The sequence below is a fragment of the Elephas maximus genome, chromosome 8 (assembly GCF_024166365.1).
Source record: "Elephas maximus indicus isolate mEleMax1 chromosome 8, mEleMax1 primary haplotype, whole genome shotgun sequence".
In the NCBI taxonomy this organism is placed as follows: domain Eukaryota; kingdom Metazoa; phylum Chordata; class Mammalia; order Proboscidea; family Elephantidae; genus Elephas; species Elephas maximus.
Genome location: NC_064826.1, coordinates 25,012,639 through 25,040,279, shown reverse-complemented (window position 1 = coordinate 25,040,279; position 27,641 = coordinate 25,012,639). Strand labels below are relative to the sequence as shown.

The 27,641-nt window shown below is 37.3% G+C and overlaps 1 protein-coding gene across 3 annotated transcripts in view; it reads right to left on the bottom strand.

The window, feature by feature from the left end:
• Nucleotides 1-14,005: 14,005 nt before the first annotated feature.
• POT1 (protection of telomeres 1) overlaps nt 14,006-27,641 on the bottom strand; it is a 126,162-nt gene continuing 112,526 nt past the window's right edge. For all 3 annotated transcript variants that reach the window (XM_049893168.1, XM_049893170.1, XM_049893169.1), the window contains 4 exons: nt 24,565-24,653; nt 21,069-21,160; nt 19,575-19,680; nt 14,006-17,941 (listed from right to left, as the gene is read on the bottom strand). In XM_049893168.1, the coding sequence (XP_049749125.1) occupies nt 17,829-17,941; nt 19,575-19,680; nt 21,069-21,160; nt 24,565-24,653 (400 nt within the window). In that variant the 3' untranslated portion in view covers nt 14,006-17,828. The remainder of the gene's footprint in view (nt 17,942-19,574; nt 19,681-21,068; nt 21,161-24,564; nt 24,654-27,641) is intronic.

Here is a 27,641-nt window from a genome sequence, read left to right as displayed (position 1 = left end):
CTTATAGCTCATGGCCAGCAATGTATTTTATGGTCACCACTCTCTGGAATTTGGCTAGAAAGAAGAAGCTTATAGATGGGTTTTGGGTCAGCCAACTAACACTATTTGCCACAAATAGTAATTAGAGAAAAATATCAAGATACTTAGCAGTAGCTTCAACTTTACCACTCTTCTTAAAACTCTTCATTGCTTTTAACAAGAGAAACTAATCATTCAAGGCAAACAAATGAACAAATCCTCTGATATTTATACTTCTCTTTCCACTTTTTCTCTCCAAACTCCCTACCTATCTACAAATACCTAAAGGTGAAGGAGAATAAGGAGAATGTATTACTAAAGCACTGAGGAAGCCAAGACATTGCAAAATCATTTTGGTACCCAAAGACATTCATAAATCTCAATCTCTCCATTGTTCCCAGAGTCTTAGTGACATCATTTTTTTTTTTATATTTGTGAGATAAGTGGAGATCACTCCTTTGTACCACATACATCTTTCTCTCCTTTATAATAAATCTGAGAAAGCAAGTAAAAAAATGCACATGTTCTCAATTCTTTCTTTACTAAAATTTCTTCTTTACAAACATATATTTCAAGGTCAAAGACCTGAGGAATTTCACACCTAAAGGCTGAAAAGGGATCTGATAAGAGTATACAAATGCAGTTTCTCACACTGAACTTTCATTTGATTCATTTTAATCAAATAATCTCTCATTTCTAAGAAAAGGTCATAGAAGAAGAGGCTGACATACCAGAGATATCAGGGCTTAAAAATAAATTCTTATCACTGATGATAAAACTTGTATAAAGAATGATTGAAGAGCTAATCAACAGCTACCAAACAAAATCAGAATGTCGCTGCCTCTATTTATTTGAAATACAATTGAAATCTGTACTAAACAAATCACACCTCTTAACACAATTTTTATTTCTTATGTAAAAGTACAACATCTATAAAATGTTTGCTTTGCTTCTTTATTGAAATACAAAAAGGAAAATCTGGTATTTGGTATAAAATCACAGATAATCTTCATACTATTTCAATTTAAATCGTGGATGAAATTTAAAGGCCAAGTGTATCCGCATCTGAAATCAGAAAATGGAGATTTCTAAAATCTTGAGAAACGCTTTCTGTTGACCTTTATAAAAAGGCTTTTCACTAATTTTTAAAAAGGCAAATATTCGGAAAATTCACAAAAGCTAATAAACTTTCCCCAAAGCTTTCTCATGAATTCTTATAAACGTTCACAAGAGAAGACAGGTGGTTAATAGTGCTTCAAATGAAGGCAAATGACGCCTTTATACCTGAGCTTGAAAAAAGTGCACACAGGGACATGGAATCATTTGTGGTAGACAAGTAAATGCCAGAACCAATAAAACACTTGAATCTGTCTGACTTTTCCTAGTTACAAGAACAGCCCTGGTTTAATGGATATTTTCCTTCCTGTTCAGAATCTCACATACACACACACGTAGTTGTTTAATATGTTCTTGATAGTCATAGTGGATTATGAATTATGATTGTTACATAGCAGGTATTCAATACATGTATGTTGAATGAATGAACAAAAGACCCTCCTAAATGAACCACGTAAACTATTTGGTAAATTTCACTGCCCAAGAAAATCTGAATGAAGAGACTGAAAGTACGGGATCAAAGGTCCCCTCAACTCATCTGAATTCATTACTGGTGTTAAATTTTTTGACAAATATTGGCTTTCCAATAGACACAAGTTTTTTCATCAATTTGTCGTATCAGGATAAGAAAGGAAAAGAACAAGGAGAATTTGGTTGGGATTTAATGCAAGACTTATCCTCAGAACTTTACTTCTGATACCTTTACTAGGATTTCTTTGAGATCAAAAGTAGCCGCATTCTAAACAAGCATGGACTGTGGCTTCGTACGAAAACTAGTTAGTATCCTGACGTTCTCCTTCACATTCAGACTCGAATCTTATGTGTCTCATACAAAGTCAGTATTTCAGGCTGCTGAAGTCAAAACCACATCTTTGTAACGTGCAGTAATTTTCTTCAGCTTTCACAAGCCTCAAATTCAACCCCCTTTCCTTTTGGAAAATAATTTCTAATGAATTTCAGATGGAAAAATAAACAAATCCAAAGTATACAAGCCACATCTGCTCAAAGAATGAGAGAAAAATTTGAGTATTTCAGAAAAGATCTCTCAGAATGATTATTTTCTGCCTATTGTGTGCTGCTGAGTTGATTCCAACTCATGGTGACCCTATAGGGTTACCCAGGCTTTAATCTTTACAGGAGCAGATTGCTTGGTCTTTTCCCCCACAGAGCAGCTGGTAGGTTTGAACTGTCAATCTCTTGGCTAGCAGCTGAGCGATTAACCACTGTGCCACCAGGGCTCCTTATTTTTTTGCCTATCATATTCAAAATCACCAAAGTGAAGACAATGGCATACATTTATTACCTTAATTTTATGACTAAGTCTTAAGTGGCCTATTGCCAGTAAAAACAAACAAACAAAACCCCTTGCCCTCAAGTGAATTCTGACTCCTAGCAACCCTATAGGGCAGAATAGAGTTACCCCATAGGGTTTCCAAGGAGCAGCTGGTGGATTCAAACTGTCGATATTCTGGCTGGCAGCTGAGCTCTTAATCACTGTGCCACCAGGGCTCCACTGCCAGTAGGAGTTTGAATTTCACTGTCTATTTCACATATATGTGTTATTTTCTCTGTAGCGTAATTCTGAAATCTAAGGGTATGGCAAAAATTTGATTGTTAAAATCTTGCCTAATTCACAACTGAAAAAGGCATAAAGCATCTGCCAACTATTTTAATATTAACTTCAGCTATGATTCATCAACAAAGTCCTAACAAAAATTAACCTTCTCATCACCAAGGACATTAAAAATTAGAAATAATGAATTCTGATTAATGTGAAAGCTTATGAAAAATGTAGGAGATTTATTTTACATTAAGTTACTTAAAATCAGCCGTGGTTTTCTTGAATTATGCATTTCTTCTAGAAACCCAGTGGAACCAAAAGATGTTTTTTCCAAGGATAATTATAATTGATGCTCAAACACTTTTGTGACACCTTCATATGGAATTTTTTAGCAAAATGGAAAATGACAGACCATACACAGCGTTCTACTTCATGGAATCAATGTTAAATTAAGTAATTTTCACAAAAATTCTGAACAGTAAAAGCATTAATATCTCCTGGGGTACACTGAACTAAATTTTTAAAAATAATGTCTCTTTTAGTTGTAAAATGGAAATACCAGAAAATAGTATGCTATCTTTATTAGTTTCCTTCATTATCCTGGAGAGTAATAGCATGCTGTGAAGACTGTTATAAATGCTATGATGTAATAGATTGCTGTGAAAAAGCAGCAGCTTAAGAAGACTTTCATTATGGTAGATTTGTCACTCATGCACTAAGTGAATTACGTGACAAAATTGTATTTTCTCTTTTGTCTATGAACTAATATAGGCTTCTCATAGGATTCGGAACGTTTGGATAGGCTTAAAGAAGGAAATAAAGAGACACCAACATTCCATCGGCCAGAGATAATCACTGTTGGCCTTCTGATTCATTCTACCTGTAGGTGTGCATTTGATCTTTGAGGGAAGGGATTTCTTGCCCATGGCTACATCTCCAGTTCTCATCACACTACTCTGAACAAAGTAAGGGCTCGATGGCATTTGCTTGTTGAATAAATGCACAGACACACACATTGAAATGGGGTCAGACTATTACAAATTTCTACTTTTCTTTTCATGGACAGTATATATAGGAATATTCCTATGTTTTTAAATAATCATCTAAAACATGATCTTTGAAGGCTGTTATATTCCAATTTTTTTGGTGATCAGTAATTTAATCAATATTTTGGTTGATAAAGAGGGTGGATAAAAAAGATAAAGGAGAGAGATAAAGGAGAGATTAAAAATAGTTTGGACTTCATAAAAATTAAAAACTTTTACACATCAGACACTATCAAGAAAGTTAAAAGACAATCTACAGATTAGGACAAAATATTTGCAAATCTTTTTTTTTTATATCTGATGAAAGTCTTGTAACCAGAATATATAAAGAACCCTTACAACTCAAAAAAAGAGACAAACAACCTAATTTAAAATGGGCAAAGAACTTGAATAGGCATTTCTCCAAAGATGATACACAAATGGCCAATAAGCACATGAGCAGGTGCTCAGCTCAACATCATTAGTCATTAGGAAATTGTGGACCAAAATCACAATAAGATACCATTTCACACCCACTGGGATGACTATAATAAAAAAGGAAAAGAGGAAGGGTAAAAAAGAGAAAAAGGCAGGAGAGAAAAAAAAAAACTAACAAGTGTTGGTGAGGATGTGGAGAAACTGGCGGTGATGTAAAATGATGCAACCGCTGTGGAAAAAGTTTGGGAGTCCTCAGTGGAATAAAAACCAAACCAAACCCATTGTTGTTAAGTATATTCTGGCTCATGGAGACCCTATGTGTTACAGAGAGGAACTGCTCAATGGCATTTTCTTTGCTATCATCTTAATGAAAGCAGATGACCAGGCCTATCTTCCACAGTACTGCTGGGTGGATTTGAACCGCCAGCCTTTAGGTTAGCCTGTCAAGTGCAAACTGTTTACGACACCTAGGTAACTCTGATTTAGATATTTACAACAAAAAACCCAAACCCATTGCTGTTGAGTCAATTCCAATTCATATTAAATATTTATGTCATCATGATTATTGATGGCTTTTAATGTATAGATTCTTTTACCGCACAGATTCTTGCTCACATCTGTGTTGTGAATGAGTATAGGTTACAAAGGTCGATTGTGCACTGACTGTTGTGGGCCGTTTATTTTCATCCAAATTTTTAACTCTCCCATCTGTCTTTGTGCTTTCAGTTTGAAGTGTCAGTCTCCCGATTCACTCTTGGGAAAGGAAATGGGCATGTCTGATACTAGATTGCAGCTTTCATAGTTCTTTCCACATAACGGAGTGCAGTAAATAAATGTGGAATGAACCCTCATTTCAAGGTCATTTTAGGTAATAATATAATTTATAGTGGCTTCTGGTGAAGTTTTGGGCTGAATATTTGGATCAGTGCTTCTGCAGGGGTTGGAGGAGTGTTCTAAGAATTGACTAGGAAAACTGTTTCAGACTATAGCCTACATTTCTCCCACCTCCCAACTGCTCCAGGGTGGGAGGAGGGACATAGGGAAGCTGGGGCAGATTAATAATACCAACCCTAACTCTCTTACATGTTTTATAAATTGTGAAGGGTTATTCAAATGTATGTGATTATTTCTTTAAGTCCATAATTTTCCATTAACAGACATCACCTACTTCCTAAACGAACTGCGAACTTAAAGGATATTAATGGTTACACTTTGGTTTGCTAGAACACTAGTTCTACTTGCTACAGATTGAATTTAATAGTCTTAAAAACTCCATTCTGATGAAGGAGCTAAGCAATTAATTTACCACTTTCTCAAAAAACTGACTTGAACACGGACAATCCAAAGTTATTTAAGATGGGGTTGAAAGACTTCTTTCAGATGCCAAAAAACTCTCATTTCAGGAGAGGAAAGAATCCCAACAAGGAAAGGAACAGTTGAAAGGAATAAGGGTCAGCGATGATTCTGGATGGTGATAACACTTTAGGTTTCTATTTACTTTTCTTTTAGGCTATTTAAGGATCCGTTTGGCCCTGATGTCTGAAAAGTCTGACTACAATACAGTTAGTTTTTTATCTTTTTTTTTCACTCTTTCCACTGAGAATGCTCATTAGATGAAGCCTTTTACTTGTGTAAAACATGTTGTTACTGGGGAGAAGTAAGCCCTATTTCAGGGCAGTCAAGAATAGCTGGATACAACAGTGTTTCATGAAAAAATTGAAACCAAGAATCACAAAATCACAGAAATGTCAGGACTGGAAGGGATCTGAGAGATACTTAGTTCACTGGTTTATAATCTGGATTTCTGAACTCTTGGAGGGCTTTAAAAGAAGCAGTGAATAAAGTAGTGTTCTTAATATTTTCGAGGTGCAATTATTTTCTGCTTTGAATTTTTTTTTTTAATACCATGGGTTTTCATTAATGGAAGCATGCTGAATCACAGAGTGTGTTTAAATTTTTGGTGGGTAATATGGATTTTGAGAAATATTATCTGGTACTTCACGGGTTCTCAAACACATAATTAGCAGTCGCCCATCTGTACCCCTGAACCTTGGTTGATGTTTTTCGTGGTGACTTCCATTAGGTTACATGGGGAACTGCTGGTTTTCCAAATATGACAAACACACACCCATACACAAAACCAAACCAAACTCACCAGGACTCCCTATCACACAGTAAACCATAAACATGCTTACAAGGCATATCTAGGGGTACAAATGACAACAGAGACAAAATTGTCACCCAATCACACTTCTGGTTGCACCACCACCTTATTTGCAAGCCTCATATCCCAACTAATTTGCTTCAACTAACGTTTCTTTTGTCTTTCACCATTATGCAAGTCTCCACTGGAGGGAAGCAAGTATGTTCAGTGGTAAAAGTATACTACCAAAGAACCTGAGAGACAGAAAAAATGGCTGGTACACCGTATATGGCGCCCTGGTGGTGCAGTCATTAACAGCTCGGCTGCTAACCACAAGATTGGCAGTTGGAATCCACCAGATGCTCCTTGGAAACTCCATGGGGCAGTTCTATTCTGTCCTACAGGGTTGCTATGAGTCAGAATCAACTCAACTTTTTTTTTTTTTTAACATCATATATGCCACAATGAACTATTTTCAGTACTTCCAAAAACTTTAAAAATTGAACAATTAAATATGAGAAACCTTTAATTCCTTGTGTTTGTCTAGGATTAGATGTACTAAGTAAATTCAGAGCACATGTTATACTGATCAGACCAAAAACTCTTCTTGTTTTTCATAAATTAAAATGAAAAGCAAATTCTTATTTAATAAGTGAAATTTTGTAGGTAAAACTTTTCAAACAAATCAGTGGAAACCTGGATGGTGAAAACTTGGAAACAAATGGTCTGTTTATAGATAAGTGTCCAAAGGAGTTAGTGAGTTGCTGAGTCACATGAGGTAGTGTGAAGACTGGGACTGGATCTCAAGTTTTCAGGCTCCCAGCAGGTGAAGGTTGGGGTAAGCAATCTCATCTTCCAGTTCTGCCTCTACTTCCAAACACTCCAGAATGTCCCCTTGAACGGTACAATGCAGATCTCTCACGCTGGTACTTGGTAACTCTGCAGTCAGTCCTCTTTTTCCAATAAGATGTCACTCAAGATTTTACAGTAATCTGAAATACTTCATAACAGAACCCATTGTTGTTCAGTCGATTCTGAGTCACAGCAACCCTATAGGACAGAGCAGAACTGCCCCATGGGGTTTTCAAGGTTGTAATCTTTACAGAGGAGCCCAGGTGTTGAGGTTGGCTGCTAGCCAAACAGCAGTTCGAATCCACCAGGTTCTCCTTGGAAACCCAACGGGGCAGTTCTACTCTGTCCTATAGGGTTGCTATGAGTCTGTGGAGCAGCTGGTGGGTTCAAACCACTGAACTGTTGGTTAGAAGCTGAGTACTTAACCACCGCACCACTAGGACTCCTTTTAACAACTTAAGGCACTACACTTTTCTGGTTCATTTGGATTTTATGAGGGTTTAAGGCCTTCCAAGAAGGTTTCAACCTGTCAGTAGGTGTTCTTTTGCCAGAGGAATTTTTGGTAGATAGCCAAGTATGACTTAGACTTTCTTAACTTTCTAAAAGAACACTCATCTCTTCAGAGTGGAGCTGGAGAAATCATGCTGCAAGTGTTTGCAGCACTGGCTATGCCTACCTCACAAGGGAAAATACCTGAATTGTGCCCTGTGGTTTAACCTCTTCCATCAAGATGCTGTGGATGTGGTCTCATTCTGAAAGATCTGTTTTATCACTGGTGGTCTTAGGGAAAACAAGTGCAGTGCTATAAAGACTGAGGAAAAAAAATTGAAATTAATTTTTATTGCACTTTAAGTGAAAGTTTACAAATCAGGTCAGTCTCTCATACAAAAATGTACATATACCTTGCTATACACTCCTAATCGCTCTCCCCCTAATGAGATAGCACAGTCCTTCCCTCCACTCTCTCTCCTCGTGTCCACTCGGGCAGCTTCTGGCCCCCTCTGCCCTCTCATCTCCCCTCCAGACAGGAGATGCCAACATAGTCTCTGTGTCTACTTGATCCAAGAAGCTCGTTCTTCACCAGTATCATGTTCCATCCCATATTCCAGTCCAATCCCTGTCTGAAGAGTTGGCTTTGGGAATGGTTCCTGTCTTGGGCTAATAGAAGGTCTGCGGACCATGGCCTCTGGTGTCCTTCTAGTTCTAATCTGACCATTAAGTCTGTTTTTTTTAATGAGAATTTGGGGTCTGCATCCCACTGCTCTCCTGCTCCCTCAGAGGTTCTCTGTTGTCTTCCCTGTCAGGGCAGTCATCGGTTGTGGCTGGGCACCATCTAATTTTTCTGGTCTCAAGGACTGAGGAAAATTTGAAGCCAGGTTTCATCAAATTTTAAGTACCTAAATTATGTGTCCACTCTATAAGAGCCAAATCTTATTTTCTGAGGCAGATAAATTACAATGTGTCATATGCCCCTTTCGTGACCTTAAGACAGAAAGTAATTTTGCAAATTTAATGCTTTCAAATAGGTGTCAGTTATGGTCTGTGGAACCATAAAATAAACATTAAAAAATCTCACCAAATACCCTAGCATAAAAAAATGCATTTTGATTTACCTTTAGATTTAACTAAAACCAAGGGACCCAACACTGGTAGTGTGTTCCATCATTATTGTTTGTTTAAATCTCTATTGTAACAAAAAGAGACAGGTACCTTCAGTAATATAAATCCATTCCAATATTAGAGCCTACCAAATACCAGGGGAAAAAAAATGCCCCGATGACTCTCTGAGAACAACTAATGGCTCGTCAGAGAATTATTAAAATATTTTGAGTGATAAAAGCATTGGGAAATCCATGGCTTTACTTGTATTTGTTTTAAATGAATCAAATGAAAAAATTAAAAGGCTTTTACAAAGTGACTACATTGCAAACTTTTCCCATCAAATTTACATTACTTTTTCTTCCTTCTGTTTTCTAACCAGAAAAAAAAAGTTTTTCATGCTTAGTGCTTGCACTGTGTTATTTTCAGATTTCTCCTCCCATCACTTAGTCAAGCTACACCATTATTAAAAAAAAAAAAAAAATTCCCCTACTCTATACCAAGTGCTGTTTTTCTTGAGTTTATTTCTCTGTATTTTTCCCAGTAAGAATGAAATAATGAGAAAACAGGGTTTGAAATCACACAACTGTCCTAGATAACCATTTTTGGAGGGGATTCCTGGTCAATTGGTCATACGACATTACTCCATTCTATTCCCATTTTTGTAGTACTTTCACTAGATTGGGGCTGAAATGACCTCAGTGTATCGTTATTTCCCTTTGTCATCACTGCAACAGGGCTTGCTAGGATGCTCAGGAAGTCAGCAAATTAGGAAAATAAATTTGAAAACTTTTTAAAATAGAAACAATGAGTGTGATTAGTGTCTGCATCAAAGATTGGTAATATCTAATCCATTATGAAGCACCAGGTTGTGTTCTAAGCAATTTACGTACATTATCTCATTTAATCCTCTCCAACGGTCTTCTGAGGAAACCCTGGTGGCACAGTGGTTAACTGCTACGGCTGCTAACCAAAAGGTCAGCAGTTCAAATCCACCAGGCACTCCTTGGAAACTCTACGGGGCGGTTCTACTCTGTCCTATAGGGTCGCTATGAGTTGGAATCGACTTGACGGCAGTGGGTTTGGGCTCAATGGTCTTCTGAGGTGGGTACTATTATCATTCCAACTTTGAAAGAAAGGTCAGCAAGTTGCCTAAGGTCAAACAGCTAGTTAGAAGTGCAGCCAGAGGCTGAATCACACAGACTGGAGCTACAGCACAGGGTGAGGTCCCAGGACCTGATTCTTTTGAAGCTCTCTCACCAGGTGATTATGAAACCAGGGTTAAGAATCACTCACTGGTCCAGACTCTACATCAAAGTACTTTAACAACAGGCAGGTAAAATTAATGTTTGAAGCAATCAAATGCAGACCCCATGCTCTAAATAATTTCTCAAATACTGGTTCTCAACTTCTTACCTGCAAAAGGAATCACCTGGGGGATGCAATTAACTCAACTTCAAATCCATGAAATCTTTGTTCAATCTGATCAAAATTACTTAGGTTTTATTTTTAAGTGCAAAGGTCTGGGTCCAGGAAACCACTGCTCTAAAATCACTTTAAACCTCCGAAGAAAGGCTTGACAACCTACTTCTGAAAACTCAGTCACTGAAAACCCTATGGTGCATACTTCAAAAAGACTATATATGTATTTTCATACCAGAAAAAATATTTGCCATTTTCCTGTTGTAATCTGATATATTAATGCTGCTAACAATTTTGGAATATGCAGGAATATTCGAGACTGTTTATACCGATCATTAAAAAAAAAATCACTAGCAATGAAAACCAAAGTGCCTCAAATAGCCAAATGGCAGACAGCCTGTGGAAAATTACCCTATTTCTTCCATCTTCAGAGCTTACCTACCATTGGGGTTAAGTGTCTACATTTCTAAACAAAAATAACAAAATAACTACTATTAATTACATAAATCATTATGTTGTTCTCTGTGCTTAATATAGAAGTCCACACTTGTTACTCTTAATATTGAGATAAAAGTTTATATATCCTAATCATACTATGTGGTAGCTTTTTAAAAATAAGAACCATGCAACCTGTTGCATTTTGACGGTCAAGTGTGTTCGCTTTTGTTCAAAACCTGGACATCCCTTAGGTTAGGGTCTTTGGATTGTTTTAACGCTCCCCTCTCTTTATCTGGTTCTTGATTTCTTGCCCTATTTCTTTTTTTCATATTATTTTTCTTCATTTCAACAAATTTTTATTGAGTGCTATCAGACAACAGTACTAAAGGTTATTTTCAACTGCAAGATTTTTGGTCACTTAATTTTTTTTTTTTTTTTAAGATTCATGAGTACATTCATAGCTACCAGTTACGGTCGAGGTAACTCCAACAATGTGGTGACTCTGTATGAGTCAGGGAACTGTGCTCCATAGGGCTTTTTTTTTTTTTTTTTTTACCTATTTCTAAAGGTTGTATCCCATGTCTGTCTTTTATTGCTGGCCACGTCAAATCCTTTCTGGATACAGAAAAAGTATGAATAATGAATTAACATAAATGTATGAGTTGACTTTTAAATACCTTTTTGTACTTTTTATTCTTTATCTTAACATCCATTTAAGCTTTGATCATTATGCAGAAATATTTATTAACAATTCCAAATTTAAGTGTATTTTTCTAGGACCTTCTTTAAAGGGGAATAAGCACATAGGATTGTCTATTCAACCAAATGAAACCACAACCATGCCTATCTACTGCAAGCTGTATTTTCATCTGACTCCAGAGGTTTGTAATTTTGACTTTTAAATGTCGACTTTTCTATAGTGCTACGCAAGTCTGGTTGTACTTGTTGTGCGCCATCGAGTCAACTCTGACTCACAGCGACCCTACAGGACAAAGAAAAACTGCCCCACAGGATTTCCAAGGCTGTCATCTTCATGGAAGCATACTGCCACATCTTTCTCCTGTGGAGAGACTGGTGGATTCAAACAGCTGACCTTTTGGTCAGCAGCTAAGTGCATAACCACTGCACCACCAGGGCTCCTTGGCTGTATTACTATTTGTGGATGAACATGTGACAGAAAGTCACTTCAGAGGTAGCTAAACTTGACCAGAGATTTTAAATTCTAAAAGGACTTTGCCCTCCAATGGAAGACACAAGTCTGCTGAGCAGTTACATGTGGAGACAAATTGGCTTTACCTGGGAGTTTGTATTTCAAAGAAGGGAAAAATCATTCTGAAGGTATAGAGAAACGAAAGGTGGCACATACTGCAGCTTCAGAATTGTATACAAAAAAGTATCTGCTTAGAAACGGCAACAATGTTTGATGGAATATTTTATTAAGAAATAATAGAAGGGTTAAAGTTGTAAGCTAATACATGCTCCAAGCTTTTAAAAAGAAACTTCTCACACGAGTTGTAAATTTCTTTATTTGGAGGTTGTTGACTAGGTGGTCAGGTAAACTCCAATACTGTATCCTGCAAAGCACACTCAGGACAGAGAATAACAGTGAACACGCACGCGCACACACATACCAATGTGACTTTGTGGCCTAGATTTCAATGAGAAAAAACACAGACATTAAGATGTTACTATAGTCTAAAAATAGCATAGGAGTCTGAACTATCCACATTTCACCAAGTGTCGCATCTAAGGGACTGTGCCCATACACACTGATGCATTATCCTTGTATCACTGTAATTGATAACTAACATTTCTCAACCCATCGAATGTATCCTGAATGGAAGAGATGTTCATCTCCACGTAAAATGATCATCACTTTGAAACCCTCTCCAATCTTGAATTTCCTAATGGCTTAAATCACAATACTGCAGGGAAAAATAATACATAGTGCTACTGATTCGTTTCCTGCCTGCCAGCACAGTCTCACATACCTGAGGCACCTGGGTAAGTTCCTACGTGGTAAGTTCTGATACTATTTCCAAGTACCAGAGGGAAAAGAAGGAAAATCTTCATGCCCAGATTTTACTAGCTGACTAGGATGCTTTTCCTGGAATGGCAGGTGGTTTGACACCATCCGGAGATCGTGAGGGGCCAGCACGGGAAGAGACATTTTTTATTTCCCCTAAAATGAAGTTTCAGGACGTCAGCGTGATTGATCACAGCCTTCCTTTCAGACAGCCCGAATTCTCTAATGAAAAGCATCACAGACAGGTGCTCTACTTTCCTATATTAACATTATACTCTTCAAAATGAGTTCTTCAAAGCATGAAAGAATATTTTAAGACAACTATGTCAAGGCAAAGTCCTAATCTGTATACTGACCTCCCAGGCTTCTAGAAGTCTGGGCAGTCCTCTAAGAATCTGATCACCTGAAAACCTCCAGGAGATATGGAGAAACCAGGTCCCAGCGTCTCTAGGTTTATTTAAAGGGTAAATGACACCAGACAAAATACAGATTAAGAAATAAATAATAAAATAATATCATGGATAACTGTAAGATAATAATTTCAGTAAAATAGGTAACATGGATACACTCATGTAAAAAAATGTAGAAACGTAAAATTCCAAAATTGGCACACAGTAAGAAATAGAACATCTTAAAAAAAAAAAAAAAAAACACTATTTGGAGAATACCCATAACTAAAAAGTTACTTATGCTGATTGCTTAGAAACAATGAGTTTCTCCCTCTCTGTGTAACAACGTGGAACAAAAAAGTCCATTATATAAAGTGACAAAAGTTGCAGAACTATAAGCATGATGCTATTTTAAAAAACGTTATGTACTGGGATACTGGTTACAGCAACAGTGAGATCAGCTTTACAGACTCTATGTTGTTTCAAAATCTTACAAGTATCAATTACTTTTATTATAAAAAAAAATATGGTAGACAAAAACAAAACTTGATGAAATCCAAGAAGGTCAACATTTCAAACAATATTAAAAATAACCAGAAGAATGTAGCTTTTTTCCAGAGACCAAGGAAAGCTTCTGGTAAGTGTAGAAGAGAATTGGCTGGACTGAGAGTCACAAGTAGTGGCCAATTCATGCTTTCACTTCTGAGATGAAACTGAAGGGCCAGCTGGGAAGTGGGCGGCCAAAGATTTGGCCAGTTCCTGTGGCCTGCAACTAGCTAAGGCACAGGATCTACACCGATTAGGAAAGTGAGCAGCCCGTGCCCTGTTGTGTGGAGACTGTTTTCTAATGCAGACAGAGGTATGTTCAGCTTCTTCTGTTCCATCAACATGTCCTTCTATATTCTCTTGGACACAACTCCCAGTGTGTGACAGGACCAGAGGTAAAAAGAAATGATGCACTGGACCTTTGCATGTATGGAAAAAAAAAAAAACCAAGCCCGTTGCCATCAAGTTGATTCCAACTCATAGCAACTCTATAGGATACAGTAGAACTGCCCCATAGGGTTTCCAAGGAGCACCTGGCGGATTCGAACCGCTGACCTTTTGGTTAGCAGCTGTAGCTCTTAACCACTACGCCACCAGGGTTTCCTTGGCATGTATCACCCACCAAACCCACTGCTGTCAAAGTTCCTTCAAATAGAGCACTATAATTGACAGTGGCCACAGAAAGCGCCTGGACGCAGTGCATTTTTCATTAGTGCATCTAGATAAAGAGTAATTGCCTAAAATTTTCCAAGATATGCATTCTCTTCCTCATACAGAACAATGAAGGGGCAATAAGAGACCATCCAGTCAAGTCTTAAAAAAAAAAAAAATGCTGCAGAGACTGGCAATACAGGAAGAGGCTGCACATATCCTTTCTTAAATTTATATCATTTTAAATTTGAAAGGGAGAGTCTACCAGTATCCTCACTGACAATAAAAGAGGTTAAGAGAAATCCCCATATCACATCCACTGGCAAATACCAGATCTAGACAGATAAACTTCTCCCGGGCAATTGGGAGGGAGAATACTATTTTACAGATCCGGATATCGGACCCACAAAATTATTTTGTAGCATGAAATATTAGCCAAAGACTCAAAAGAAGGGCAATCTCTGAATACTACTGGCTATAGAGTATCTAAGAAAATTTTAAAAAACATACTCTAGATAATAGCCAGAATGCTCCTTAGAAGCAAGGATAATGAGATTTCATCACACGTATTTTGGACACATTATCAGGAGGGACCAGTCCCAGGTGAAGGACATCATGCATGGTAAAGTAGAGGGTCAGCAAAAAAAAGAGGAAGACCCTTAATGAGATGGATTAACACAGTGACTGCCACAACGGGCTCAAGCATAACAATGATCTTGAGGATGGCACAGGACTGGGCAGTGTTTCGTTCTGTTGTACATTGCTTCACTATGAGTCGGAATCAACTCAATGGCACTGAACAACATACTAGATAATTCTGTTTTAAGGTGGAATTGGAATTTCCAAAAATTCCACAGCATACCCTCTCTCAACTTCCTGTTAACATATGTATGAAAACATAAGAAAAAAAGGTAAACAAAAAAACTCAAAAGAAAGTAAGATTTATGGATAACCTATTGCTAGAAAATGGGAGGAAACTGCACTAAAAATAGGACTTAAGAGTTCAATGGAAAATTATAATTAGTAGTTAACCCATGCTTCACTATGAAACAGAACAAACTCTGGCTCAGAAGGCCAGAATACTTCCTTCCTCCCTCTAACACACTGGATGCGTCTCCTGCCATGAGACTTGGAGTCTGTAAATTAGAAAGCCAGGCAACTACTTCTCCACTGATTAGGAAATAATACATGTCCCAAATACTATTATTCTCATCTCACTGCACTCAATACATTTTTCTGTATTTGTTTGGAAACTGTAACTAAGGGGAAAAACAAACAAGCAAAAAACATGGCAAGAAACCAGCAGGCAGCAGCTAACATTGGGCATTTTGATTTTAATGATCCATCAACTCAGTCTGAGAACCAGGCTTTGGAAATAAGGGGAGACTCTACAAGAATACAGCTGAGCTACCTAAGTTATAAGTCTGCCAAACATAGGCAACAGGGCTCCAATCTAAGCACAATAAACTGCAGTCTAGTTGTTGAACTCTCTTAATGCTCCAGGTTCACGGTAAGGGTAAGGCAGTCACATACTTTTCCATGGGATACACACTGGGTGCTGAAGGGAATCTTTCTTCTTCGAAACTGAAAAGTGGAGCAGGGGGTGGGGGGAGGAGAAACCAAAACAAAACAAATGATGACAAGGTGAGGGTTTACTTGAAAAGAAAAAGAGAAATGACTTATCTTCATGAACACTTATAGGAAGAGTTTTCCTTCGTAAGTTTGGAGTTGTCTCAGGTTCACAACGAGAACCTGGTGCACACTTGGACTCTTACTCTTCTAGACCGAGTATTTCCCGAAGGCAGAGAAAGCTTCTACCTCACCTCTGTATCCCTAGCGTGTCATCGATACTGAAACTCATCTGTTCAGCTGAAGGGTTTTTACAATTTTTCCCTGAAAAAAGTTTTGAACCAAGAGTTTACATCCCCAAAATAGCAGCCTCAGTCCCCCTCACTGTCTCAGACACACTGATACAGCTCAGCCATGACAGGAGGTGGGCAGTTAGGTGTGATGATGATGATGGGGTGATGGGAGCTGGACAGTTAGAGATGTGCTCAGGCACCCAGGAAACAGAACTTAGGGTTATCATGAGAGAGGAAATCAGATACTTAACCCCTTTGACAGAGTGTTAACAGCCTTCTGATAATGTAGGAAAACATACCATTGCCTCCTGTATCATCTGTTTCCACTATTACTTCAACTATTCAAGGCAGGACTCGTTTGCAGCCACCCCCATGATAGCTTTTCCTCCAGAATCCCAAAGTGGTTAATAGTGCAGGCTCTGAACAGGAATATATCTGATGTCAAGTACTGACTCTAGCACTTAACTCAGTCAAGCTAGCTTACTAAGCAAGCCTCAATTTTCTTATCAGGAAAACAGGTTGCTGCAAGGTCAAATACTTGTGAAGTCCTTAGCACAGTGCCTGGTATATGGACAGCCAGAAATATCTGCTATACAGACATACCCACTATGATTCTTTGCCTCACATCGTGCCTCAGATCAACCTGGGACAAATCAATGGAACAGCTGAAATGAGTGCATTTATTTATTCTTTACTAATACTGAACTAGGCAGATTTGCATTTCAGTCTTTAGCAAATAGCAAATACAAATATATACACAAATATACAGAAATGTTTGTATAAAACTGAATAGTCATGATTTTAAATTTGAAAAACACTAAAAAAAATGTCCAATAAAAAGCAGATTATTATATTAAGAGCTCATTTGATGTTTAGCCTGTGATATAGGTATTTTATATAAAAAACAAACAGAAAAAAGGGTTAACATGATTTAAGTAACTAACATGCTAAATCTGACCATTTTATGAGACTGAGGTGGAATGGACCAAGTTCTAACAGCATGGAGAGAAACAAGCCACCAGAGCACATAATTACCCTAAAATGGTCAATACCAGCACACCCGAACAAACAATTCTGCCACTTCCACTTAAATCACTCATTTAAGTTCACTGTAGCTCATTCAAAGAAACACTTCTATAAGCAGTACTTGTTTACAAGCAGTACTTGTTTAAACAGACCTCTCTGTACAAAAGCAAAGGAAAACAAACCCACAACTAATGGCTATTTACCTTTCACTTAGTAAAAGCTAAGATTTAAATAAGGGCATTTTCTAATCCCATGCCTGTGGTACAACCAACACTGCTGAAACGGAAATTCAGGCAGGAGATGAAGGCCAACATTGGATGAGGGACAGCAGAGGAATCAGTGGCGGAGAGACAGAAAACCCAACTGGAAAAATGATTATTAGCGAACAAAATAGCTTTTCCAAAATGAGTGCAAAGAGTAAATGAACGCACAGTTTTCCTATATACTTATGCACTCACATCTCTTTTTCATTTACATCCCTGGAAACGAGCATGATGGCTATTTTGAGCAGGAAGGACATTTTTAACGTATTAACAGGAAGGCATTAAGATAACCACACAATGCCTATTTAACATAGTGGTTAAAATGGAAATGTAGACTGTATTTCAAAAATAAACCAAGGAGCTAAATCTCATGTGTTTTATAACAATCTCATAGAAAACAGTAATATTTTCTAAAATTACAATATTTTGCATATGCTAAAGTGGGTGGCAATATTAGATAAGATCTTCTGCAACCATTGTGTCAAAAATCTGATAGCAAATTTTCTGTTCTGTTCCACTGGTGACATTATATGACTTGATGAGGCATTCCAGCCATGGATATGCATCTATAAACCAAAAAGAAAATGCCACTTAACCATTAAAACTAAACACATACCTCTAAAATATGTATCTAAGCATACAGATTAGCTAGAAAATTTAATATATATTCAATTTAGTTTGAAAAGTAAAGTAAAATGCACTCAGGAAATTTAACATTAACCACTCTTCCAAATACACAGTGGATTCATGTTACTGTTTTGCAGCAATTATGATTAACTTGCATTTTTTCCCTAACAATAGGTAAAAGTGATTAAATCTGAAGTTTTCAAAATGTGTGGTAGCTAAGGTATTCAGTTATCTCATCCTCAACTTTTATCCCTTTTTTAATCGATAACTGCTTATTAAGCATCCCTGGTCTTTTCTTGATTAACTGGAAAGAAACTCAACATGAACTTCGTATCAAGTCAACCCTTAGACCTGCTGGATGAAACTCCCATCGAGTACCAGGTATGGAGCCCTGGCAACGATGGAAGCAACAGATGCCATTTCCAAGCCTTGGTTATAACCACAGTAAATTTATTTATAACTTCTAGAAAAGTTACTTTTGTTTCCACAAGTTCTGGTTGGAGAGACATCCAATAAAGTACTCAATACCAGCAAGAGTGAAGCCAGACACTTCTGCCCTGCTGCCAGGACTATAAATAGGTGAAATACTTTTGAAAAGCAATCTGGCGGTATGTATTAAAAGCCTCGCAGGCCCACACTTTTTGATATGGCGTTTTATTTCCAGAATGATTAGATTAAAAATGAAGGGAATTTATGAAACTTTATTCACGATAGTGAAAAACTCAGAAACGATCTAAACGTTTAGCAATAGAAACTAGTTTAAAAAATCTACTCACTAATATTTCTTGCTCTCAGGAAAAATAGCCAACACAAATTAAAACTGACAACAAATAAAGGTATAAAAGCTAAACTTTTACAGATGAACAAAAACTCCTACCATTTTGGAATTGTTATAAAATGTAAAAATGACCAAGGGGAAATAAAGCCTGATTAAAAACCACCTGTAAAAGTTAACTCAACAACAGCTAATTCTGGAGCTGGTAAAATTCAATATCGATGAAAAATTGTTAGAAGAATCAAATTGTCTTAATATAATTTAGATCTGCAAGTTTCAACATAAATAGAAATAATGGCCACAGAACAAAATCCGTGGCAGTAGGTGAAATCAGTATAATCTGACCGGAAAATATATGGCTGATGAGTCAGATGTGCTTACGTTATACAGAAAACAACTACCGTTGAGAAAAATAATTAGTAAATAAAAACTTGTAAAATTTGAAACTAGTTAATATCTAAAAGAAAATTTATCAATGAGCTAAATTGGCGAGATTACAGAAAATGTTTCTTGCCAAAATTTCATCTCTACTGGTATAATTTCAGTTGAAAATGTCTGTATGCATAAACACAGCATTTAATGTTCTTGTGATCAAAACTGTTTGCCTTTATTGTATTTCCAAATAATTAAAATGTCATCACACAGTAATCACTCACTACCTAGTAATTCACTTAGATTCAGATTTCAAAATAGTCATACTTCTAGAAGTCTACAGATCAGATATATGCTAGGTGCTATTTTTTTTTTTTATTTAAAATGAGAGAGAGAGAGAATAGGATTAAAATATTATTGCCCACCGATTTTTGCTCCTGGAGGACAAAACATATCCATGATCATATCCATACTTTTCTGAAGGTCATCACTGATTAGGATTTCTGATGCTGGAATCTGGAAGAATTTGTCCTATAAAAATAAAATCATATGACAAAAAAAGGAAATGGTGTTACTCTTTATTTAAAATGTAATTAATTAAGCATTTCAATATTTTCTAATTAACTAAATAATCTAGACTATTTCACTCTATCAAGATTACTGGATTTATGAATTAGAGTGCTGGTATGAACTTTGAAATGTGATTTACTACTTTAACCTACAAACAGCTTTGACGTATTTCACAATCAAGTTCAATTTCTTTGACTTAATAATGATAAAAATAACAATGAGGATTAAAAAAAAATGAGGCTATTCGCGTATAAGAAAATCGAGTAATAAGTTTAAAAGCGCATACCATATGGTATGGTATGTAAAAATGTTTAATTTTTATCTCCCCCCCTAGATTATGAGCCTCAGGAGGGAAGAGATTGATTGCCATCACATACAGCACTAGCCAGCACACAGCAGGTGTTCATTAAATACTGATTAAAAATGGGTAAGTGAATTGGGTAGACGGGAGAAAAATTCTCCTCTTAACCCCACTGGAAACCTCACACCTATCCCAATGTGTGTAGTAAAAAATTTAACATTGCCCTGAAAGAGGTCTGGCCTTTGCCCTCATCTTCTGGGAGGTGATCTCTAAGCCCTTGGAGTATCATGCCTGAAAGGAGTGTCTCTGTCTGGGGCCTTGGGCCATACCTAGAGTCTAACAAGATGATTTAGGGCAGGGGCATTAGGACACATAGTATCAGCCTGACCTCCAGAAAGGGTGGAGACTGAGATCAGCCCTGTGAGCATTCAATCATGACTGCCAAAACTCTGGACACCAAAGCTTGGGTGAGCGTACCCTGTGGGCAATAACCCCTTCCCATGGAGTCTATTCCGACTGTCTAGGACTTCACAGAGAAAGAACAACTGGAAGCTCGGTTTGAAGCTTTCCTGGACTCTGCCCCATATGTCTCCTCCCTTGGCTGATGTGGTGTCAGCAGTAAGGGTGGTCTTACAGACTGCCCCCTAACTTTACACAACGACATCAACCTCCCTGTTAAAGTAATTTTGTTCTCTCGAATATGAAATGTGGAGGCTTAAAAAAAAGGACAGTGAAATGCTGACTACAGACAATGCCTAGATGGCATGGCCATGCCTCTGCCTTTCAGGCCCTGGAGTAGAACTTCTGCATGGTATGGAGAATGACTCTCCTCAAATACCTATTCTTCAACTTTTCACTATTCAATTTTAAGATTAAAAATGTTGAATCAGAAGCGAGATAAATACACAGACAAATTAAGATTTCTGCCATCTTATTTATTCTTTTAAGTTGTCTTAAATCCTTTCAGGAATAAAGTAAGTATGAATAAAGGTATGAAAATTTTAAAAATACATTATTTTTTAAATATGTTTCTATCTCTGTTACTTACAGAATCCATAAGATAAGCTTCCAGAACTCCTGTTCCATCATCAAAAGTAAATGTCATAACAAACACATATTGGAGGGGGACAATACCCAGTACTAGGTGAAGGAAAAAAAAAATCAAACCATGAGTTGGGATTTCTTATATTTAAGGTAAAGTAAAAATTGTTTTATGATAGTATACACCTATTTTGAGTGCCAAAATAAATCATGAGATAGAGAACAACTTACACACATACCACTATACTAAGCTCATTTTGCAGATTCATTTTGGAACATTACACTGCACCTGTACAGTGACAATACTTCAGAATATTATAAGCAATTGAATCCTTTTTGATTAAATAGTAATGTATCTTTAAAATGAGATACCATGATAAAAACCATAAAAACGGATTCATAAAATGCAAGCAGTTGCATGTTAGTCTTATGGAAGACAAAATAAAAATATCAGAATGTTCTAAAGATAGCACATAATTCAATATTTATGATTTTATAACATGTCTATCCTCTGCATTATAAGCATAAGGGATCACTTGTTATTTTTTAAGAGATAGCTTCTGGTTAAATGGACAAAAATTTCAGAACCTGGGATTTCATAATTTGGTAAAATTAGGAAGAAAGAAATTAAAGATATCCTAAATCATATAAAAATTCATATATAAAGATGTATGTCTTTGTTTTTCATAATGGAAGACACTCAATATACATATAAAATGGAGTATTATCTTCCACCCAAGGAAAGCAAGTAAGAAGAATGAACTAGGCATGTCAATATTATAGGAATTATTATTATAGACTGATTTTTAGGATTCAAAAAGGTCTCAAGAGGTTAAAACTCTGAGCTAAAATCAAGAAAGACAAACTTGAAACCTACCCTGAGGGACCAAATAAACAAACAACTGCATTAAGAATAGGTTGGGAAGCTTCTGTGAAAGAAACCTGGAATTTCACTGGACCACAAACTAAATATAAGACAGAAGTGTCATACAGCTGGATTAAGAGAAAGAAAAAAGAGAAAATAAAACTCAAGTATACTGATAAATGGAGCCCTGACAGTACAGAGGTTAAGAGCTGGGCTGCAAACTGAAAGGTCAGCAGCCCCTACCCACTCCTTGGAAACCCTATGGAGCAGTTCTACTCTGTCCTATAGGGTCACTATGAGTCAGAATTGACTCAATGGCAACGGGTGCGGTTTTTGCTGATACTAAAAAGTATCTGTGTAGTGAAATTTCAGGCTAGCAGAAGAGGAGTGTCTGGTTTTGGGGTAATAATGGCTTCCACTATGTTCTGAACTGACCAGACTATACCTGGAGCCCTGTGTCCAGCCTGGGATGCCAAGCTGAGAGAAGAGCATTGGTCAAGCGGGATGCTTACTGAGAAAAAAAAAAAAAACTGAGGAGAAGAGACAAAATACTAAGGAGCATGTAAAGGGCCAAGAAGGCAGGGGTGGCTGCTTGGAGAAATAAATACTCAATGAGGGCTTGAGAGATATCTTACTATGTACAGTCTGTTTCTCTTCCAGAAGAAGGAACAGATATACTCTCAGTAATTTTAACAGACAGAAGTTGGCCCATGTTAAAGTTATAGGTAGGCAGAGTTTGATGACAAACTGCCTGAACGGCGGGAACGTGCTGCCTTGCAATAGAATGAGTGCCCTGCCGCTGGAGAGGAGCCCTGGTGGTGCGATGGTACAGTGCTCTGCTGCTAATAGATAGGTCAGTGGTCCAAACCCAAAAGTGACCTGGACATCTGCTCCCATAAAAATTACAGCCTACACATTACGTAGAATGAAATAAGTTAACCACAAAAGCACAAACACTGTATGAGACCACGACTATAAAAACTCATGAAAAGGTTTACACATGGAAAAAAACAACCTTGGATGGTTACAAGGGAGGGGAGGGCAGAGGGGAGAAAAACATGAACTAGACAAGTAACTGGTGGTTACTTTGGTGAAGGGTAAGACAGTACACAGTACTGTGGGAGTCAGCACAACTTGGCCAAGAAGACAAGGTCATGGAAGGTTCATAGACACATCCGAACTCCCTGAGGGACAGAATTACTGGGCCGAGGGCTGGGGACCATGGTCTTGGGGGACATCTAGCTCAACTGGCATAATATAGTTTATAAAGAAAATGTTCTACATTCTACTTTGTTGAGTAGCATCTGGTGTCTTAAAAGTTTGTGAGTGGCCATCTAAGATACTCAACTGGTCCCACCCCGTCTGGACCAAGGGAGGATGAAAAAAACTAAATATACAATGGAAAGATTAGTCCAAAGGGCTAATGCATTACAATTACCGCAGCCTCCACCAGACTGACTCCACTACAACTAGATGGTACCCGGCTACCAACACTGACTGCTCTGACAGGGATCACAATAGAGGGACCCGGACTGAGCTGGAAGAAAATGCAGAACAAAATTCTAACTCACAAAAGAAGACCAGACTTAACCCGTCTGACACAGACTGGAGAAACCTCAAGAGTATGGCCACTAGACACCCTTTTAACTCAGTACTGAAGTCACTCCTGAGGTTCACCCTTCAGCCAAAGATGAGACAGGCCCATAAAACAAAACAAAACCAAATGGGCACATCAGCTGAGGGGCAAGGACGAGATGGCTGGAGGGTACAGGAAAGCTGGTAATGGGGAACCCAAGGTCAAGAAGGGTAGAGTGTTGACATGTCATAGGTTTGGCAACCAATGTCACAAAACCATATGTGTATTAGTTGTTTAATGAGAAACTAATTTACTCTGTAAACCTTCATCTAAAGTATAATAAAAAAAGAAAAAGAGACAAAACAAACAAAGAAGTTACAGCCTATAAAACCCTATGAAGCAGTTCTACTCTGTCATATAGGGTCACTGTGAGTCGGAATTGATGGCAAACTGCAGCAGCTGTTACAGGAAGTGCTTTAAGCAAAGGCTGGATGACCACAGTTAAGAATATGCTATAAAGAGATTTTTATTGTTCAAGCTAAATACTTGTATTAGGTGAAACGTAACTGTTTTCTCTAAAATTCTTTTTGCTCTCAAGATGTGAACTGGAGAGATTTTTCAAACCTGTATTTATGATTAATGCTAAAACAAATTTTTGAATATTAAAATATGTGTTATGATTAAAAATACCGGCAGATGACTGAAAATGAATTCAAGTATTTTAAACATCTAAACTTTTATTACGATCACTGTGAATGGTTTTAAATAAGGAAAGTTAAAAGTTAGCTCAGCATTTGCTCTGGTTTTACTATCTTCACAAATATTGAAATATAAATCAGCAAGATGACATTAAACCAAAACCAAACTCGTTGCTGTCTAGTCAATTTCGATTCACAATGACCCTATAGGACACAGAGGAACCCCACAGGGTTTCCAAGGAGTGCCTGGTGGATTCAAATTGCCAATCTTTTGGTTATCAGCCATAGCTCTTAACCACTATACCACCAGGGTTTCCGGGATAACATTATACAGTTAAAATTGTAGGACGAAAACTTCACTAACCTTCTGCCACAGAAGAAGGAATCCATGATGTTTTATCAACCAGGGAATTTAGATTCTGTATTGGTTTCAAACTGGAACACTGTTTACATCTGCAATTAATAAAAGAAAAACACAAAACAAAAATATTTTAAAATAATTTATTATAATTCATTTATATTATTACTATAACTAATGTAATTATAATTTATTTGTGCTGTTCAAACATGCACAGCTTAAAAAGTATTTATTAAACGAGCGCTGCACCTTCTATATTGTAATGTCCTTGTTTCAAATAAAGAATTATCAAAAAACAAGCTTTTTACATAGAAGCAAATAAAAAAAATAACATGTGTCAGACAGAATAAAAAATACTAAATGGAGAAAAAGGAGACTGGGTGCCAGGTTGAGATTATGTTACTTAACTGATGTGGCTCTTAATTTCTGTATTTGGTACAAAGACAAAGATAAAGAAGATAATCTGTAAAGGCCCTTTCATCTTATGTCTCTGAGCAATATTTATCAGCCAAAGTCTCAACTAAATGCAGTCACTAGGAGAAAATCTTTTTGACTAAAACAGTCAATCTTAGCAAGATTTTGGGTAGTTTTTTCAGGAAACACATATTCAGAGGTTAGTAGTTTCTGTTGCCTAATGCTAGAGCTATCTTTTGTAATAGAAATAAATAAAAAATTATAAAATATGCTAAGATTGTACAGAACTTAGTAGAAGGATTTGGCTTTACTTACATAAGTATGAGTAATTTATTTTTTGCTTGACTACGTATATATCATGACAATGTTTATGAGATGTTGATCAGAAAATATACTTGAAAAATACACTTGAATAAAAATATAAAAACTGTAACCCCTTCCACTGTTCAAACACATACATATTTCATTTCTAACAGAAATAAATAATTAAGGAGTATTACTGCCTAGATAAAATTGTTTTAATAAGGAAACTAAGGTATAGGATTAATTATAATCAGCAGCACCTACAGCAAAGGCAAAATTATCTGCAGGAAAAAAGGCTATTAAATGTATTTTGCACAATGTGCCAAGAACTCTGCAAAATGCATTATTTTGTTTAATCCTCACCACAACCAGGTGGAATGGGTTTTATTACTCTCATTTTCAAATTAAATAACTGAAACGTAAAATTAGCTAACTGCTCTAAGTCACATAGCTAACAAGGATGAGGGTCAAAAAAGAAAAACAGAATTTCATGGGTTTTTATTTTTTAATTAACTTGTGGGTAAACTTTGACGAAACTGACTTTGAGGTCATGAGTCCAATAAGAGAGACAATTAAGGGCTGCAATGGTTAATGATGTGTGTCAGCTTGGCCAGGCTACTGTCATGATTGAATTATGTCCCCCAAAATGTGTGTATCAATTTGGCTGGGCCACGATTCCTGGTACTGTGTGATTTTCCTATATGTTATAAATTGTGCCTCTATGATGTTAATGAGCGAGGATGGACAGCAGTTGTGTTAGTGAGGCAGGACTCAATCTATGAGATTGGATTGTGTCTTGAGGCAATCTCCTGAGATATAAGACAGATGAGAGCAGAAAGATAGGGGGATCTCATACCACCAAGAAAGCACTACCAGGAGCAGAGGGCGTTCTTTGGACCTAGGGACTCTGCACAGAAAAGCTCGTAGTCTGGGGGAAGATTATGAGATGGTTGACAGACAGAGAAAGCCTTCCCCTGGAGCTGACGCCCTGAATTTGGACTTCTAGCCTAACAGACTGAGAGAAAATAAATTTCTCTTTGTTAAAGCCATCCACTTGTGCTTCTGTTACAGCAGCACTAGATAACTAAGACAGCTACGATTTTCAGTGGTTTGGCAGACACTGGACTATTTGCTCTTTCTTAATATAATACAATCACTTTCCATGATGTGATCAGTTGAAAGGGGAGTTTCTTTGAGGTAAGGCCTGCCTCCAGTATATAAGTGAATGTTCTGGCAAAGCTATCTCTTGATCCTGCACTTTCCTTATCACCTGACCTCCAGTTCTCAGGACGGAAGCATACAGAAGTCTCCAGCCTGCTGACTGACCAGCAGATTTTGGATTCGCCAGCCTCTGCAACCCTGTAAGCCTAGAGAAATCTCCAGCTTGCCACCTGACCTGCAGATTTTAGATTTGCCAAGCCCAACAACCCTGTGAGCTGGCAGAGGTTCCGAGCCAGCTAACCGTCTGATGAATTTAGACTTTCCAGCCCCCATAATTGCATGAGCCATTTCCTACAAGTAAATCTCTATATATTTATACATTTCACTGGTTTTGCTCCTCTAGAAAACCCAGGCTAAGACAAGGACACTAGGTTCTTCAGAGTAAAAACAGCTATGGCCCAGGGATTCAACCCCGTGGCTCACTAGTTCCACTTTATGGTTGACACTTTACGAAATTCTGTAGATGGGACAAAACCCACAGTGATTTCTGCATGCCGACCAATGACTTTAGAAGTCACAATCAGGGAGATATGATCACAGCATGAAATTTTTCAACTGACATCAAGATAGATAGGTTATAACAATGAGTTATAACCACCTCTTGTCTGTCAGTTTGTTGTATTGTGGTGGCTTGCATGTTGCTATGATGACGGAAGTTATGCCACCAGTATTTTAAATACCAGCAAGGTCACCCATGTGGGCAGGTTTCAGTGTAGCTTCCAGACTAAGACTAGGAAGAAAAGCCTGGTGATCTACTTCGGAGAATTAGCCAATAAAAACCCTATGGATCACAAAAAAATACTGTCTGATACAGTGCTATGATCATGAAAATGGTGCATAACCCGCAAAGTTTTGTTATGTTGAGCCAACTCGACGACAACTACAACAACGAGTAACAATTGCTCTCACTTGGGAACAGGAAAGGGAGAAAGATGGTACAGCAAGAAGTATTCTGTAATCTAAGGTTTCTCAAAGCACAGTAGATCTAGGGTGATTGTTAGTATTTTTACCCCCTCCTTCCAAATCAAGAAATCTTCCAAATCTTTCTAGCTCCTAATATATTCTGTTATTCTCCATTTCTTAATAGCAACAAATTTATAATTAAGTGGCTCAGAAATTCTGGAATTTTATTACTCTACTTTTAT